The sequence below is a fragment of the Camponotus vicinus genome, unplaced genomic scaffold (genome assembly GCF_025532165.1).
Source record: "Camponotus vicinus isolate PSW18456_S1 unplaced genomic scaffold, iyCamVici1.0 SCAF_5, whole genome shotgun sequence".
Lineage (NCBI taxonomy): Eukaryota > Metazoa > Arthropoda > Insecta > Hymenoptera > Formicidae > Camponotus > Camponotus vicinus.
The window spans coordinates 15,167,808-15,180,760 of NW_028141977.1; the positions used below are offsets into that span (position 1 = coordinate 15,167,808).

General features: G+C 30.3%; 2 protein-coding genes and 1 non-coding gene across 3 annotated transcripts; 1 reads left to right on the plus strand and 2 right to left on the minus strand.

Moving 5' to 3' along the window:
• Positions 1-4,319: 4,319 nt before the first annotated feature.
• Positions 4,320-8,813, plus strand: LOC145971672 (helicase MOV-10-like). Its single transcript, XM_083099585.1, has 11 exons — positions 4,320-4,581; positions 4,843-4,958; positions 5,194-5,643; positions 5,822-5,989; positions 6,111-6,267; positions 6,354-6,490; positions 6,766-6,888; positions 7,153-7,367; positions 7,447-7,723; positions 7,846-8,140; positions 8,263-8,813. Exons 2-11 carry the CDS (start codon positions 4,915-4,917, stop codon positions 8,581-8,583), a joined length of 2,187 nt encoding a protein of 728 aa, XP_082955711.1. The 5' UTR covers positions 4,320-4,581; positions 4,843-4,914; the 3' UTR covers positions 8,584-8,813.
• A 354-nt stretch (positions 8,814-9,167) lies between these two features.
• On the minus strand, positions 9,168-11,527 carry Pig-u (phosphatidylinositol glycan anchor biosynthesis class U). The gene is made up of 4 exons (XM_083099586.1): positions 10,944-11,527; positions 10,578-10,780; positions 9,777-10,470; positions 9,168-9,700 (listed from the first exon to the last, which is right to left on the minus strand). Exons 1-4 carry the CDS (start codon positions 11,071-11,073, stop codon positions 9,447-9,449), a joined length of 1,281 nt encoding a protein of 426 aa, XP_082955712.1. The 5' UTR covers positions 11,074-11,527; the 3' UTR covers positions 9,168-9,446.
• A 681-nt stretch (positions 11,528-12,208) lies between these two features.
• On the minus strand, positions 12,209-12,315 carry LOC145972597 (U6 spliceosomal RNA). The gene has a single exon (XR_014439232.1). It is a non-coding gene; the product is annotated as a U6 spliceosomal RNA (small nuclear RNA).
• Positions 12,316-12,953: the final 638 nt, after the last annotated feature.

The window sequence follows — 12,953 nt, forward strand, 5'->3', positions numbered from 1 at the left end:
TGATTTTTTATTTTTTTATTATTATTATTATTGCCTTTTTCAAATACAATCACTTATATTAATCTTCTCGATTTCATTTAAGCCTTCTTTCCTTAATATCGTCTTTCCTTAAATCGCCTCGTTCTTAGATTTTGAGTGTTAACAAACTTCTTCAGCGTTTGATGCGTAAAATAGCGGTTAGCCCCCGGATTCGCACTCTTCTTTAATTGATTTTCTATTAACGACTGTCCGCCGCGGAGTTGCGGTGGACGGTTTTTAACGCCTTGTTTTTAGGGGTTCTTTGGAAGGGATCGCCAAGCGACAGGACCATATTCGGTCATGGAAGATTTTTCGTGGCGGTCAAGTCTAAGTGCAAGCGAAGAAGGTTCAAAGTCGAATCGTTGGCATTTTCGCGTTTCCGGCGAACTCGCGCGTGGTTCGCTGAGGTAGCGGTTTTACGCGGTTCGCGAACATTCTATCGCATTTTAATTATAAAATTTATTAAAATAAAGTTATAGTCTTTCGGACTATAACAAATAACTTTCAGTATATCTTAATCATAGACATCTATGGTTTTAACCGTCACTCTCCGTTTATCAAAAATTTATCAACAAAAAATTGATCATATAAATAGAATATAGATTTCTTCAATATTGTGCAGATGTCATATATATACATATATATATACACATAGTAATCAGAATATTTTAATATTTTGGTACTAAAGAAGAGAAGAATCTTTTTTCACATTGAAAGCAGAATGCGATATAGGATCTCGTTTTGCGTAGAGAGTTAAAAATCTGTGTGGAACCGTATAATAATACACCTCATTTCGCACGATTTTATATATGTTCTCAATTTTTCACGCGGCAAATTCTACCCCCTGCTTTCGAGATTAAACTATTTCCATTATTGTACACTACCTAGGGTTGGTAATATTTATCCTTTACTAATGTTTAGCATTTATACATTAGCAAAGGATAGATATTGCCTTTCCTCGATAGGGAAACAGAACGAATCATTGAGCAGTGAACGGTTCTATATGGGTTTTTGCATTCCACGCGAAGAAAGGTTCATCTTTCATCCTCTTCTGTTTCCGGGGTGAAAACGATATAGCAAGTATTTACTGAAATACGCAACCTTCTAAAAAGCTCAATGATATTGTATTAGAAAATACTCATAAGGAAAGGGCTGGAAGTGTACTTCACCGATTTTGATAAACTTTGGATATGTTGTAGTTTAGACTAAAATAAGAGACACGTATTTTTTATACGTGCTATAAGGCCATTACGGCCATAAGGGAATGAAACGTCCTTTTGAAAAAAATCGATTTTGTATTTCTGCGCGAATATCATCCAAACGATAAAAGATACAAAAAAAGTTTCGAATAAAAGTTTTATAGTTTTGAATGTACTTTATAACAGTGTAATCAAATTTTTCGAAAATGTCATATTTTTCGAAATCCCTCTTCCCCTCTCAATTTTAAATTTTTTGTAGCAATACTTAAAATATATTTAGTGCAAGACTCAGCTATAAAGTTGTATTCAAAAATCGTATTTTTCAGAAATACTTCTATATCGCTATTTACGCGCGCCATCCGTATTTGTTAACATGGTGCTCGCTACTCATGACGGAACTATTTTTTTCAGAATCTCGCAGAAATAGCCACGAATTATCAATAAATAATTTTATATATTATAATTTATATTATATTTATATTATATTATATTATATTTATATATTATAATTTTTTATATTTATATATTATAACAATTATATCATCATATATTATGGCAATAATTAATTTATCTCTTTGATTGACGCAATTCTTTTTACTTACAATTAGTAGATTTCTGTGAATTGTACTTTTTATATTTTTCGGGTCGCTGTACAAATCTGAAGTCAAATTTCAAAAATTCAAAATGATGGATCCAATATGATAGTCGGAATTAAAACCATTAAAATATGTATAAATACGAAAAGAAACATATTTTTCATACACATTTGTCTCGTTAAACTCTTCTCATAAATTAAGAGCATTTACAAAAAATTAAATTAAACTGATAGATATATTTTCATGCATATTATCTTGTCATTATATCATTGCTATATTAACATATTAAAAATTAATATTTAGAGAAATCTCACAAATTATGCCACAAGTACATGAAAAATATTCCAATTTACATAATAAGAAATCTGTAAACACATATGAGATTATATTACAATTAACCAAGTATAATAAATTATATCTGATAAAGTACTTAAAAAGTATTTAAGAAATATTCCATATTTTTGGCGTGCCTGGATCGTTTATTTAAGAAATAAATATATCTCGAATAAAATATAAAATTTTAAACCTTATGTAATTTAAATATTCAGTCCATGTTCGATTATGACCTGGGCACGCCAAATTTTTATAACTTACTTCGATCTGAAGACTGTGCGATTTAAAAATTGCGTAAAACACTTTTTTAATTATATTTAATTATATTAATTAGATGTAATTATTTTAATTATATTAATTATATATGTTTTATATATATTATATATATTATTTTAATTATATTAATTATATATATTATATAAAAACGCTTTAAGAATTAAAGGAATCCTAATTCTGATTTAGTATCGATTATAAACTATAAATAGTATGTAATTTATTGTACTTAGTTAATTATAATGATCGAGAAGCCTTCATTTACACATAGTACAATTGGACATGTTGCAATTGCACACTGTGCTATTAGATACATAAAGTTGTGCACCGTTTGATTGGATACGTTAGATTTGCACACCGTTCATTTGGACACATTTTTTTTTAAACCGTTCTCAAAAATTATCTATTCAATTATCTTCCCGCGTGAGTTCTGATTGGCTTTCTGCTTTTTTATTTTCTACTTTTCTGCCAAGGTGTGGGCCTAAGGGCAGAAAGCCAATCAAAACTCGCGCTGGTAATAAGCAGTGTGCAAGCAATACATTAGAAAGGCAAAAAATAAGAATTGTGACTACTAGCGCGAGTGATTGTGATTGGCTTCTGCTTTTTTGCCAAGGTGTGAATGCGCCCTAACTCTCTCGTTAGAGAGAGAAAGATAGACGGCATCTACTTCTCATCCTTTTTTACCTGAGCTTCAGTGCTTATAAAGGCCATCACACATAAAATTCCATAAGCACGTAAGACGTAAACGTAAGGAAATCGACCAATCACGGTCAAGTATTAGCCCCTCCAAGGGGTCAAAACTCGACCGTGATTGGTCGATTTCCTTAAGCCGGTTATACAATAGCTGTCGTAAGTCGGGTGTCGTAAGAGTTGACCAATCGTATTCGATTATTCTTCTCTAAAATCAACTGTGATTGGTTAACTCTTACGACACCCGACTTACGACAGCTATTGTATAACCGGCTTTACGCTTATGTCTTACGTGCTTATGGAATTTCATATGCGAAAGCCTTAAGCGTCGTCTACAATGAGATTTTAAGGCGTAAGACTTAAGTCTCCTTAAAATCTCATTGGTCCATATTCTGAATCCTCTTTTATCGATAAAAGTGCCTCTAAAAGTGGCTTATCGCCAATCAGAAGGCTTATAAGCCACTTTTAGAGGCACTTTTATCGATAAAAGAGGATTCAGAATATGGACCATTGTAGACGACGCTTAAAGCCCCTTGCACAATGGCTACGTTCAGCAGGAAAAGCTGCTTTGCAACTGTTGTAAAATTCGTGAATCTGATTGGTGTATGCTCTTAGATTCAGTCAAAATTAAGAGCATACACCAATCAGGCTCACGAATTTTACAACAGTTGCAAAGCAGCTTTTTCTGCTGACGTGCCGGGCCTGGGCGAGGTGAACGGTCGGCGTTCTCGCGCCGGTCCCGGGATCCGAGCTCGGTCCCGTGCCTTGGCCTCCCGCGGATCTTCCTTGCTGCGAGGCTTCCGTGGCGGCGCGAGCCGTCGTGGTCGTCCTCTTCGGCCGCCATTCAACGCTCAGCTCAGAACTGGCACGGACTAGGGGAATCCGACTGTCTAATTAAAACAAAGCATTGCGATGGCCCTCGCCTATTGCCTGTTGCCTAGCATTGGCTGGAACGCAGCCAATGCTAGGCAACAGGCAATAGAAATAGGGAATAGAAACTATTCACCAATAAATACGCGAAATAGAAAATATTCGCCAATAGGAGCAGAGAATACATACTGGGAGCTTTCCAGCAAGCGACACAAGTCGACAGAAACATCATTCTATCTTCGTTATTCATTGGAGTTAAAAAAAGACAGAATGATGTTTGTGTCGACTTGTGTCGCTTGCTGGAAAGCTCCCACTATTTCTGTTCTTATTGCCTGTTGCCTATCATTGTGCAAGGGGCTTAATATTACTATGTCTATGGATTTTCACATACAATGTGTGTGGAAATCCCCTCTTTTATTTGATACATGTGAAGCGTTATGAGACACCACGAAGGAACAAAGTAAAACGGAATCACATGGTTTAGATCGTAGATAAGTTCTTCATTTTTTCTGTGTCTCGTTAGTATTTCTACAATTGTGAAATACTTTAAATACTTGACATTTTCACATATCTTTGCATTATTTTGCAAAACGCGCTTAAATGTAAGTATTTTACATATTCTTTTCTAGAATAATTACATCTACACACAAATGGAACAAATAAAATAAAAAATATCAGTTATCATTCTTTTTTTTCCCCTAAAATTTTCACACGTTACATAAAAAAAAAATTACCTATTTTTTTAACATAAAATTTGATATAAAATTTTTACTATTTGTATTGCAAACTCATAAATATTAATAATTATTTTTTATAAGTAAGAGTAAGTTTATAAGTAATATCTTTTTATTTTTTCTGCCTAGTGAATAAACTTTGCAAAATTCGACGGTTTTGACATACATCTTAATACATATTACATATAACAATTTTAATATATGTCTACTTCCATTATGACGAAGAATTCAAAGGTGGACCCTGTGTAAGAAAAATTATTTATTACAATAGAGAGTATATTATATTTTAATAAATTTATTTTTTAGCAATTGTTATAGTTCTAAAGTATAGCATATAAAGCTGCAGAATTTGACAAATGTTTAATATCATATTATTTTTGATATCTTATGTATTGAGAAAATCATTTACTTATATAATTCTATCTTATTAAGCAATTTATTTAATTATTGAATATATCATGTAATTTTATTATTTTTTAGGGATTGCACAGCACTTGCATTAGCACAAATACTTAGGCTACCAAAGATTAGATTTCCAGATCATTTAAAAGTTGCGTTACAAAATCATTTGGTGGAACATGATTATCTTCCACAACAATGCCAAAATTATATAAAGTGCATTAAAAGTTTATCTAATATACAAAGGATAGATTATGATAATTACTTAGTTATATTAAAAATATGCTTATATCTAGAACAATTTGAGTTAGATCGCGAAATAAATCGGCACAGATTATTAAATCATAAAGTTAAGAATTCCAATTTAAAGGAGTGTTTTATTATCAATGTGCCAACCTTTAATAATGAGAATTCTATAGTTGTACCAGATGATAAGGTGACTCTTTATGAGGCTGTTTCAAAAAACACAATTTGGGCAAAAGTTGTGAAAGTAACAGGAAATGAAGTGACAATACAACCATACGCTCCCAAGTAAATTCATAGTTTTTATTATGTTATTTATAGTTATAATTATTTAATTTTTTTATATTAATAGGAACTTAGCACATTTATGATAATAATAATAATATAGCTGTTATTATGAATAATAGAATAGAAAATATACATTGATGTATATTGACGTACATTATTAATTTTATGTGTAATGTAGAGATGCAGAAACATTCAAAGACAAAAAAAAGAACTTTAATATAAATTTTTGGAGTAAACATTGGCCCTTAAGATGTTGCCATTATGCATTGATGATGATGAGTGAAAAATGCAATTTGATAGAAATTACATATCCCCAACTCAAGATAAATACTATAGATATAAAAGAGTAAGTTTTAAAGTCACATACTTTATTATTTGGATACACATTGGTTTTCTATCACTATAATCTCAAATATGTCAATTTGATTAATGATATTAATTTATATATGTTATATATATATATATAGTGACATCAAGTGGATTAATCCTAACATAGAAAAGAACAAAGAACAAAAGCAAGCAGTAAGAAAGATCTTGAGTAAGACAGCATACCCTGCACCTTATATAATTTTTGGTCCTCCAGGCACTGGGAAAACAGCAACATTAGTAGAAACTATAAGTCAAGTAATTTATTTTCTTTTTGTATCTAATATTTAGTAAGAATAATTTTTTTATTTTTCTTTTCTTATCTTTAATTTTTTGTTTGATAGATTGTGAAACATTACCCTACGAAAAATATATTGGTATGTGCAACATCTAATGCAGCAGTCGATGAAATTGCCAAAAGGTTAATTGGAAATGTACCAGCAAACATAATGTATCGAATGTATGCACCATCTAGACCATGGTAAAAGATTTGCTTTTATATATATATATATATATATATATATATATATATATCCTTCTTTTATTTTTACTATTTCTAAAAATAGTATAAGTTTAATGTGATCAATATTTTTTATATCAACAAAAGATTTATTTTTCATTTACGTTTGTTATATTTTACATAATAATAATGTTTTATTTAAGGATTTAATTACAGTTTACATTATTTTACATTACATTATTTTAAAAATATGATTGTGTGTTTGTATGGATGTTAAAATTTTATTTGTTAAACAGGGGAAATGTAGATGAAAAACTTCGACCATGTGCCAATTTTGTTGACAAAACGGCTCTCTTTTTGCCAAAAGATATATTGTTAATGAAAAGAATTATTATTACAACATTAATAACGTCCATAAGGTATATATTATAGATACATATTTCATTTTAATACCTGAGCATGCACATATAGATTTCTTTTTAATATAACTTCTCTTTAATAACAATAACAAAATTTCTATATGAGTAAAAGTTAATAATTTTAAAAAATTATTTACTTTATATTTATAATTAAGCACTGTTTATTTAAACATATATCATGGAGATACCTCATACATAATTAAATTGATCTGTTTAGATTTTTAAGATTTATATCTTATTTCTCTTTTTTCTACTTTATTATAGATTGAGTGCTGTGAATTTTAGAGAAAATCATTTTTCTTACATAATCATTGACGAGGCAAGTCAAGCGATTGAACCAGAGATGTTAATTCCTCTAACAATAACAAATAAAAAACAGGAAGAAGAAAGGATTGAATATCAAGCACAAATCGTTATTGCAGGTGATCCTCACCAATTGGGACCTGTCGTTCGCTCCAAATGGAGTGAACATCTTTTTGGCAAGTATTCTTTTAAAATATCATGCTATATATATATATCACAAAAATAATTTCTTCACAATCTAATATCTTACAACAGGTACATCTATGTTGGAAAGATTAATGAATGATTGCGAGCCATATAAGAAGCAGAATGGAAAATACAATCCAAACTACATAACAAAATTGATTCAAAATTACCGTAGTCATGAAAAGCTTTTATATGTATCAAATAAACAATTTTATGACGAGGAACTAAAAGCCTGCGGAGGAGCCGATACACAAATAGCATTGAACTGGTCGAAGTTACCAAACAAAACATTTCCTATGATATTTCAAGATGTTCTAGGCAAAGAAAAGAGATCTTTAACTCGAAGGTTAACAAATTTAAACATTATAAACATATATTTCATTTCAGTCGGTTTAAAGTATACAATCAAATTATATTTTTATAATTAGTGATTATTTGCAAAATTATATAAATATATTTAATTTGCAGTGTCTCTAACACAGCTGAAGTACTAGTAGTGATAAAATATGTGAAAATGTTGCTTGAAACAAAATTTGGAAAACGCAAGTTAACGCCGAAGGATATCGGAATAGTAACGCCTTTTAAGCAGCAACAAATACAAATTATTAATCGCTTAGCAGAGATACGATTGGAAAACATAACTGTAGGAACAGTCGAGACATTTCAGGGGCAAGAACGAACTGTAATAATATTGTCAACAGTACGATCCAATATCTTTAAACACGAAAATAATGAACACATTGGTTTCTTGTCTAATCGAAAGGTATGTGAATCAATTTCATAATATGTACGCGCGTGCCGAGTATTATTTTATATTATATACATATACACAACACTATATAAATATTATATACATTTCTATATAAATAATGTTTTTGGTTTTAGAGATTTAATGTTGCTCTGACACGTGCAAAAGCACTTATGATAATAATAGGCAATAAAGATATTCTTTGTACAAATAATAACTGGAAAGTACTATGGGAATATTGTAAAACGCATGGTGGATGTATTCCATTTGAACGATCTCCATTAAAGCCATATGAAATAGCAGAATTAATAAGTGATTACAAAGCAAATACAGATAATGATAAAGATGCATTAAATGCAACGAAAATATCTGTTACTGTAGAGCTTGGGAAGAACAAGAAAGAGGAATTGTCCAATGTACTAGTACGTGAAATGGAGAAAAAATTAAAATTAACATAGAAAAAATAGTCAACTGAAAAATATAAATCTGTAAAATCTTGGCATTATTATGAGATATATATCGGATAATTAAATCTAGTATTTATATCGTTTCTTTAAATGATGTTACAAAATGTACAAATATAACTGCTCAGTATTAAACGCGATGTTTCAGTATTAAGTTGTCACATTTAAATATGTAATATCTATCTGAAATATTAATTTATAATTACAATATTTTTGCATACGAAGTATTTTCTTCTAGTTATTTTCAGAAGTGATACACATGTGTTATATATGTATAAAGTATATTAAGTATATATATAATATATATTATATACTTATATTTTTATATATTATATATTATATATATATTATATATTTTTATATATTATATATTATATATTATATATATTATATATTATATTAGTTTATTACTATTATAATATACTTTTTGCATATTACACATTTTGTAATGAACAAAGATTGTAATTTAATGTTATACAGTTAAAAGTTATATCATTGTTATACAGTTACAATAATGTAAGCAAATAATTTCATATAAGATGTTTTTAGATTGCCTTTCTTCTGTGATGTTGTAACTGTAGAATTAAATCTTTTTATATTAATTTTTTTTTATTATAAACAACATGCTTGTAACTAAGATCACGAATTGTATCTAATCATCCAAATACATGCTTTGTGAGAGCAAGATTTTATAATGATACAACTATTGTCTTAAGATAAAATAGCACATATCGATCTGCTTTAATAACAACACTTTTTGTAAAAAACTATTTATTTTTATGAAATAAATGCTCCAGAAATACTATGTCATTGTTCATCGACAAAGTATTGCATATATTTGAAAAAGTATCTTATTCTTATTCAAGCAGCAATTTAGCCTCATTTCCATTAACTTTCTTATTGATACCATGTTTAACTGCGAATTCGTGTTTCACGCTAGCGAACAAGATATCTGTAAGAAGGAAGATCTGTGCTATGGCAAACGCTAGTGTTACTCCAAAATAAAAATTTGCGTTCGCCGATCTGGAATATATCCATTGATGCCACACAGTTGGCGCAAATACTGTGCAAAATAGTAGAAAACAGCCTACAATAAATCCCTGTTGCATATCTGGAAAAAAGCAAAATTAAATGAGATTAGAAACAATTTATATCACTGATTTGAAACTGATGTTTTTTTAACTCACGTTGAAATAAATGCTTCCACAATGGTAGTAGAGATATATAAAAGCCGACGTCTCCGATGCATGGATAGGACTTAAATATGGCAGCTATCGCTAAATAGGAGAACGCCAGTAACATTGGATCGCGTCGTAATCGCAATGCTAAAGGGACTATGTATAATAAACTGACGTTTATTTGAAAGGATGCGATGAAGAGCCACCTAAAATGCTCAAACATCTCTGTAAAGAAATACCAGTACAGTCCGATATTCGGACGTAAGTCAGGAACCGTCAGTATGAAGCCGAGCGTATTTCGTAGAAACGACCAGCTTCCCATGATATTATAGGAAATGATGAATAGGGCGGTTAAAACACTCGTAAATATGATTATCATTGTAACAATGTAAAAATAATTGGTCCTTCTATTCTTTGCTGCACTGGCGATGTGGATGGTTGCAGGTACCATGAGCGACACAGGATAGAGTCCTTGCAATGTCAGCAACGCTATCGACATGCAACTCCAGAATATGGAACGTCTCATCATTGATACCAGCGCGATCGAATAAAGCAGATTTGTAAAAACTGTCGTTGTTAGGCCGACACAGTTCAATATTATATAAGGATTGAACAGATATCCGGCGGAAACATATAGAGCAGATGTGTCAGGGGTATCACTAGGCTTCCTATTATCTTCCTTCCCTTCTTTCCTTTTTGTCGCCTGTAATATATACAAGTATAAATATCATAATTAAACACATTAAAATATTTGATGTAATATTAAAACATTTAAACTGAATCTCAAGATCAATTTTATGTCAAACTAACCAGTTCAATAGCATAACGTTTTGCAGTAAAAGCGAGGCACAGAGCAGTTGTCAAATCGGTAACAACAAACAACAGAAATAATGCCCATTGAGGTAAATACTTCTGTATAAGCTTAAAAACATATAAGCCTATTGGGGTCTCATGGAACAAATCTCCTTCATAAGGATCTATGCCGAATTCATATAAGTAAACTCCCTCAGTCACTGAAAGTCGATTAGAATTATAAGTATTATCGTGATAAAAATCTACCCTTTAATTGATAAAAATAAAACGATTTTTGTTAAATCTTTTTTTGAGCAATCGAAACGAAATTGTATTTTTTTTTTAATCTTTGTAGATTGTAATGCCTACAAAGAACTAACTAACCTCTCTTCCAAGAGTTTAGGGCGGTTGACACTTCGACGCGATTGCCGATGGTCTTTTGATATTCAGAGTTCATTAACAGCAATCTGATGGTACCGGCCAATGCGAAATTTGATAACCACCTTCTCGACATATTCTTTTTTTTCCCTTCACGAATTCTACTCTGCGATATATACACACATTTATTCGCGGATATAACCTGTCAATGGAGCGACACTGATATTCGCATATTTTCTTAATAAGATATCGTTATCTACAAATTCTGACGCTATTACGAAACAATTTTATAATTTTATCGTTATTTATATACGTCCGTGTAATGATTGTTTTATTTTAAATTTATTTTAAATCGCGACGTTTCACGAAGGACATCCTAAAGGACGAAACTGCGACACTGTCAACATTTCTCGTTTGACACTTTCAAATGTATATATGGTATATATTTGTGTTAAATGTTCGATAAAAAAATACATATATGTATACGTTTCTGATTAAATTACGGAACTTTTACAATATATATTCCCAAACAGCACAAAAAGGCCCAAAGATCTCGTCTTAAAGACGTCTAAAGGATGATAAGAAAGAATTTTCACTCTCGGACATTTTAAATATGAAAAAATATATATACGATATTATTGTCAATCATATCAAAATCGAAAATCAAAATTGTTTTGATTTCGATAAATAATCGTAGATCAAAAATCGTAAGTAAAATATTTCGAATCGCGGATTTTCTTTTTGTACGAAAAAATTGCGCGCAATTTTTTTCAAAATTAATCCGTTCATTAAAAAATGCTCGATCGATAGATTGAATGTACCTCTCGAAAATTTCGATATATATAATGAAATAAATAAATAATAATAATATATTTATAATTTTTATAAATTCTGAAACAACTGTTTTTTAAAAATAAAAACTTTTATAGAATTTATATGAAAGTATATATACTTATACTTTCTGTTTGTGAGTAAAAAAATATTTATGTAAATTAATTTAATATTATCATTTTACACGTCAAATTGTTATATTCCAAAAAAATATTTCTTTCTTTAAATTTGAAATTTTTTTAATACAGCTTATTAAATGATTGATTTGTTCTCTCGTTGTAGCTAAATTTCTTGTGTATTTTTCTTCTCCCTCTGTAACTTCTATCTATCTCATTTTTAATGCATAAAATTCAATTACAAAAAGAATAAAACCTAGTACATAGCGTAAGAAAGTAAATAAACGCTTTGTATGTGTGAATATAATAATCTTGCTAAGAGCAAAAAATGTGGAACGCTTCACGATTTTGCGTGTCATCCTTGCGCAGGGGCCATGCTAATCTTCTCTGTATCGTTCCAATTTTAGTATATGTACTGCCGAAGCAAGTACAACTGGGATCCTTTAAGAAATTTCTTATATACTGAATTATGTCACAAAGTGCACTTGCGAGAAACTAAAGTCAATTCGCCGTCTAGCGGCATCAAATAGTAACAAAAAGAAACCTGAAACTAGTCGGTTATAGATCACAGATGTCACGGATCATGATCGTATCCCCTCTCCTGTCATAACCTCAAAAATAAACACGAGATATCTAATAACACGACAGTTTTTGTAGGAATAAAATTCTGGATTATTTAATGGTCAGTACAATATAATTTTCGCGATAGAAATTAGTATAATATCTTTTTGTGGCAATGTTATGGTTTAATCAAGAATATGTATTTTTTTTAGATTGGAGATGAGTCAAAATGAAAGACAAGTGGAATATGTTTGATTTTTCAAAATAACTTTTCTATTCATGCTATAAATGAATTAATATTCATAACTCATGGTTCTTTCTGCGCACATATAAATTGGAAGCTATGCGATTGAGAGGGTGGAGATACAATGTCTTTGTTGGAGGTTTTGTTGGACTTATAGGTGTATACTGTTACGCTACCATGATCCGACCTATGATAAATCCTGAGCCATATAGTATGAATTTTTCCTTGTTATATTGTCAATATATATTAATTACTACTTCCTTA